The sequence below is a fragment of the Physella acuta genome, unplaced genomic scaffold (assembly GCF_028476545.2).
Source record: "Physella acuta isolate Inbredline_101_S28 unplaced genomic scaffold, ASM2847654v3 ptg001768l, whole genome shotgun sequence".
NCBI lineage: Eukaryota > Metazoa > Mollusca > Gastropoda > Physidae > Physella > Physella acuta.
Window position 1 is genome coordinate 223,574 of NW_026733278.1, and position 6,713 is coordinate 230,286.

A 6,713-nucleotide genomic window follows, 5' to 3' on the forward strand; every position below is an offset into this window, starting at 1 on the left:
CAATTGCTTTTTCAGTTCGTATGCAAATACTAAGAATGACAAATTGTAAAAAAGAATGCATTAAAAATCAATAATATGAAAGTAATAAAAAAAACAATGTGATAAAACTGTTACACATATTATTATCAAGTTACCGTGTATTATATACTCTTGACCGGCATGTCAGATATAAATTTATGATTTATGATTTTCGCTTTTTAAAACTCTATTGCTATCTCATAATTTCATTGAAATAGCTTAATTTACTAAAATTTGAATTTACTTAAGTCCAACATATATACATTTGTGTATGTATAAGTGAGTCCTCATAAAAATGGTATTATGAACAAAGCGCATGCAGAGAGGATGTAAAACATAAACCAGCCTTTGTAAGATTATAAACATCAAGTATATCTAAATTACAGAGAAAAAGATATATATTTAACACATGGTAAACATCTTAAGTGTCCGATTGTAGATAGTTGTATAAAAAATGTGTCTTTACTTGGAGAATTTGTTTCTATTTATTATATCTTTAATGTTCAGACGGCGCCTGGTTTCAAGATTTCCCCTTTATATCTATCAATACATCGACATCGCTTAATTAGTTACTAATTGAAATCGAAAGCTCTGTTTTTAAGTAATAATGTTGTTGATTTAGGAACTTTAAATTTGATTTATCTCTCTCGCCCAGACACCGCTGTGTAGCAAAACAGTTATTTACTTTAGCTTTTACCCAAAAATATCTGAAAATGTTCCATATTTCTTTCATTCTGATACTTTTTTAACTTCATTTTTTCTTAATCAACAGGTTGTCAAAAGGTAAAGTTTGAAAGTTGCTCCAACAGACGGGAATTATTGACTATTGTCATGGACTACTCACTATTTATGAATAGGTGTAACTTCTAATAACCTTTTAATTTAATAAATTGGAGTAATACAAAAGTAGGGGCAAATCATCAAAACAAGCTGGCGAATCAATCATCGTAAAAACGAACAATTAAATAGAAACAAACTACGGTAACATAATACCATAGTGAAGCACCATTTTTACTTTCTCGTACAGTAGGTATAGAGAAAATATTGTAACCTTGCAAATAAAAATTCCAGATTTTTGCAAATCTCGACATTTTACACCTCCCTGAGTCGGAATTTTTTTTTGCAATCTTGTCCGTATTTATGTGTGTGTGTGTGTGTGTGTCTGTGTGTGTTTGTGTCTGTGCGTGTCTGTAAACACGATAACTTAAGTACCGTTAAAGCTAGGTTGATGAAATTTCATATAAAAGTATTTATTATATCAAATTGGTAGATCCGTATAAACTTTTCAGCTAATTTCAATAACCAGAATTGGAACTTTTTCTAATTTTTTTTTTTTTTAAAGTTATAACTTGAGTACTATTTCAGATAGATAAATGACATTTCACATGTAAGCAAAAGAAATAAATTCTCTGCCGTCTGTCAAATTTTGAGTAATTTCCGACCGTTGACCGGAAGTAGTAATTTACGGTTTATTATATTTAGATACAAAATTATGTAACACAATATGAGTTTTAAATGCAATCAAAGCGAGAACTGCAAAAAAACATAACACCGAAATGTTTTTTTTAACTAGAAAAAACTTTGAGAAAATAAAATAATATTGGTTTTAAATTATATAAACGGAAATACAAAACTGTTATACTATAAATAGTGAAAGAACACATACGGTCTGCGTTTTAATCTTATCAGTAAAAGTGGACTTAAATATAAAAAAAAAATGTTCTTTGCTTCTCTATTAGTTTACTGTCGTGATAAATCTAAAAAATTAATTAAAAACAACGTTTTAATAACAAGCTTTTATGTACTAATGCACTAAAAAGTAGAAAATAAATTATAGACTACTATTTAAATAACTATAAAGAAAAGCGTGGGTCTCTTCTCAAATATTAGTAAAGGTATACAATAGATACTTAAGTGACCCACGCTTTTCTTTATAGTTATTTAAATAGTAGTCTATAATTTATTTTCTACTTTTTAGTGCATTAGTACATAAAAGCTTGTTATTAAAAGTTGTTTTTTATTTTTAAAAAATTCAGTACTTTACATGTTTTATTTACAATAGAGTTACATGACTAAAAACCATTGCGAGCCAATTGAACGTGAAAACGCAGCTATTGAACGTGATGACGCGTGTGGTGTGGTTTGATAGACATGCCTACTAATTCGGTCCAAATTTTAATACATCAATTTAAAAATAATTAGGCACCCAATGCAGTCAAATTTAATTTCAGATTGCATTGTCTTCATGTCTTGACCCACGTGCCACTGTAAACCGTATCGGTCAATAGAAGTATCCGAATCTTCGCTCCGGCGTTTCGAACTAGACTGACGACAGACTGAAGTCTGACGAAGTGAGTTAAATAAAAGCTTGAAATAAAAAGGCGTTCGAATGGTAACACTCTCTCTCTCTCTCTCTCTCTCTCTCTCTCTATATATATATATATATATATATATATATTATATATATATATATATATATATATATATATATGTGTGTGTGTGTGTTGCTGAAAAATGTTCATTAAAATATATGTTGCAAAAATCAATCTAAGCTTTACATGTGAAACTATCTGAATAACTTCTAAATCAAAATTTATTTGTCATTCCTAATTGCATATAGAAGAAGTCTCCAGAAAGTTTGGTTATTTCTGTAGACCAGACACCTGTACAGCTGATTCCTTAAATAAGTTTCTACTTCAGGTGGGTATGTATTCAAGTCGACCCTCTCAACAAAGACAGGAACGATAACCTGACCTCGTACATTGAACTCTCGCATGATGGCCATGTTCATCTCATACTCTCGGTAGTGATCCAAGAAAAGATCTTCAGACAACAAGACCAGCGTTTTTCTTGTGCCAGTTATAGCTCCACTGATGTGTGACACCATGTCCCCACCTGGAAAGTCCACTTCTCCTAAAATGTAAGAGATGTTCTTCTCTCGCAAGAATGGCAGGATGATATTTTTAACGACATGTCGGATTCTTGGTTCTCCCTTTTGACAATATAAATAAAGTGTATACAGCATTGGCGAAATAATTTAACTCTATTCCAAATAAATTAATTCAAAGATATATTTCAACGCCATTAAACGTAGTAGGCCTACAATATTTACAATTTATTTATCTATTTATTTTTTTAAATTTTAATTACAAAAGAGATTAAAAATGTGAAATTTTATTATATGCTATTCAAAGGCTTAGAATGGTTGTCTAATTAGCACATGCCTTGTCTTTAAAAATAATTATACATATAGAAATTGATTGTACCTCGTCATAGGTGACGAAGACATCAACCTGTGGTTTGTAGTTGACCAAACGTCCACCGATGTGCAGCCGCCGTTGACCAATAAAGTAGAGGTACCTCAGCTTCCAGCGGTAATGGAAAAACACAGCCAGAACAAGCAAACACAGGAGATGGATGAAAAATGTCGTCAACACAAAGCTGAAGTTTTCTTTCATCTGACAGTTTTGTGTCAACCTTGGAAGTTTTGCAACCATCTCCGTGTAATTTAAGAATGTTGATTCTGTTCTAAATTTTATATTTTTCAAATCGCCAAAGATTTGAGGGCTGTATGCAATTAAACTTAAAATCCCAACATTTGTGCATATAAAATAAAAGTCACTATCCTCGAAGTTTACCACAAAATTGGGATTGTTAGATTTTAACCTTTTCAATTCTTTGCACATTTCTTCTGATAGACTAGTAAATTTATTATACGATAAATTAAGCTCGGTCAGATTACTTTGTCTAGTAGTAGATGGTCTAAAATGTGCTAAATTATTCTTCCTTAAGGTGCATCTTTTAAGGCTTTTCGGGAAAAAAAACTCAACTGGAATGTTTTCGATCGAGCAATGCGCCATCTCTACTTCTTGTAGATTTGAAAATTCGGCCATTTTACTCCCAAATCTTAGAATACTTCCGCAAGAAAATGCAGAGTCTGATAATATTAAAATTCTAAGGTTGTGCATACCATCAAATAGGCTGTACTTGCTGCCGAAGAAGACACATTCAGCCATATCCAAACATTGCAAATTAGAAATTCCATTAGTTGTATTAAGATTATAATTTGCCCCGTCTTGTGAATTTTTGTAATATGACCTACAAAAAACATAATAAAAAGAACTTCTAATAAATTATGGTTGGATGGACGGATAAATTTATGGATGGGTGGCTTGGTATGCATGGATGCATGGATGGATGGATGGATGAATGGATGGATGGATGGATGGATGGATGGATTGATTGATGGATGGATTGATGGATGGATGGATGGATGGATGGATGGATGGATGGATGGATGGATGGATGGATGGATGGATGGATGGATGGATGGATGGATGGATGGATGGATGGATGGATGGATGGATGGATGGATGGATGGATGGATGGATGGATGGATGGATGGATGGATGGATGGATGGATGGATGGATGGATGGATGGATGGATGGATGGATGGATGGATGGATGGATGGATGGATGGATGGATCGATCGTTCGATCGATGGATCGATGGATCGATGGATCGATAGATCGATGGATCGATGGATCGATGGATCGATGGATCGATGGATCGATGGATCGATGGATCGATGGATCGATGGATGGATGGATCGATGGATGGATGGATGGATGGATGGATGGATAGATCGATGGATCGATGGATCGATGGATCGATGGATCGATGGATCGATGGACCGATGGATCGATGGATCGATGGATCGATGGATCGATGGAACAATGGATCGATGGATCAATGGATCGATGGATGGATCGATCAATCAATGAAGTATTAACTTGTTTTTACAATATATTACTTACGGAACCGTTATAGGTTCGGAGTTACTTTTTAAAATTAATGTTTTCATCATGTTTTCTGGCGAAGCTCTCAATTGGTTAATAAATAAATCAACAGAAATATAATTGTTAGAAGCATCCAATTTTTCCAACCTCGGAGGGAAATATAATGGGCCAGATTCCTCATCGAAATAAACCTTGTTTCCAGAAACAGACAACGTTTTTATTTCTGTTCGTACTAGAGATTCCAGCACTAGGTCTAAAGAATAAGAATATATTGAACGCCTTAAGTTATTCAGTGAAAGTCCCTCTACGTATTGAAAGGCTTGATTTGTATCAACAATTTTTTGTAAAGATAGTTTGGTACGATCAAGTCCTAGTTCAAACTTTGATCCCATCTCAAACGACTTGTTTGTAAAACTGGAGATAGGACAGCTTGACAAAACAATCATTACTTTTTGTTCTGATTGTATGTTTTTAAAATAAAAATCTTTTATGTGCGTTATGGTGCAGTTCGTGGTGAAGTGTATAAACTGTAGACGCTTTAGCTTCTGAAACCCTGCACCTAACATACAATTAGTTCCGATTAAAAAAAGATTTTGCAAGTTAGTTAACACTGAGAAGGCTTTGTCGGGATGACATTTGGAATTCGTCGTTTCTGTGTAATTTGTGGAATCTAAAAGGAAAAATATAATATATTTAATATAGTATTCAAATAATTGTTGGTGAACGAATAACCTCCGATATTATGTTATATTCGTTTTTGGGTGCCTGACGTCAGATGGATCGATTAAGATTAATAAAAGCCAGGGGCGGAACTACAGTGCAGGGGCCCATGCCATTTAGGGGCCCATAGCCGACTGTAATAAATTTTTTGTAGTTAAAAAATAATTTTCTTGCATTTTTGACTTAACGGTAAAGGCTTTTGTAAATAACAAACAGATCTACCACAGTAGTAATGTTATACAGTAGCTAACACACGCTGTTGCGTAGCAAAAATTTATATGCCTGAGCTGTAGTATGAAAGATAGGCATATTTTCAAAACACTTCTACGTATTATTTCTCTTTTTTAAATAGTTAAATTGGGGTGTTCCTAAGCTCCTTTTAATATATTTGTACTAAGCAAATTAAAAAGCAATAACTTCTCTTAGTTATTATTTTTTAAAAGAATAACATAGCATACAAAGGAAATATATTTAAAACAAATAATACAATTACAAAAAAAATAAAATAAACATAACACGAGAAACCATTTCACCTACAAAGCTTTCACGTTTTATATTCTTTTGACAGTCTAAAATCCAGCAAACAATATTAATTAAACTAGTTCTAAATCTTAAAAAAATAATTTCAAAACAGACTATTGCACTCACACACATGATATGTTGTAATTTGTTTAATTTGAACAAAAAATAATTTTTTCAAAAAAATAATCAGGCCAGAAATGAGTATTCAATTTTTGTATTATGTATATATATTGTGACCTACTTAGGTCTGGTAATGTTTAGTTTGACATTAGTGATCAAACCATATATGGTCTGGTGGTGCAATGACCGGTTTTTTCCGCTGTCTTACTAAGAGAGTCATAGATTCAGAAATTTTCCACCAAGAGATGATTGATTGATTCAGACCAGATGACCACCCCAACCAATGGCTTTACATTTTGAAGGTGACCTTCCATGTTGCCTAAGTCTATAAATAGACCGCCCACAGGTGTCTCGAGGCAGTTATTTGACCGAACGTAGGCAGTTGATGGCCAGACGTCTTTGAGTGAGCATAAGTCCTGTGTGTTGCCGTGCAGTATTAAATAATTTATAAAGCATATTCCTATTTTACTTGTGGCTAAGTAATACTTTATGCTTATAGCAACGTTGTGTATACTGTGGTGATTTTCCTGAAG

At 33.2% G+C, this 6,713-nt stretch overlaps 1 protein-coding gene across 1 annotated transcript; it reads right to left on the reverse strand.

Moving 5' to 3' along the window:
- Nucleotides 1-2,611: 2,611 nt before the first annotated feature.
- On the reverse strand, nt 2,612-3,515 carry LOC131930407 (toll-like receptor 4). Its single transcript, XM_059286872.1, has 2 exons — nt 3,285-3,515; nt 2,612-3,010 (listed from the first exon to the last, which is right to left on the reverse strand). Exons 1-2 carry the CDS (start codon nt 3,513-3,515, stop codon nt 2,612-2,614), a joined length of 630 nt encoding a protein of 209 aa, XP_059142855.1.
- Nucleotides 3,516-6,713: the final 3,198 nt, after the last annotated feature.

What these genes read in the sequence shown, in the direction of transcription:
- LOC131930407 (XM_059286872.1), bottom strand. Translation starts at nt 3,515, where the DNA reads ATGGTTGCAAAACTTCCAAGGTTGACACAAAACTGTCAGATGAAAGAA. An exon ending in TCTTCGTCACCTATGACGAG is followed by an intron (nt 3,011 to 3,284) that starts GTACAATCAATT and finishes TATTGTCAAAAG; the next exon opens with GGAGAACCAAGAATCCGACA.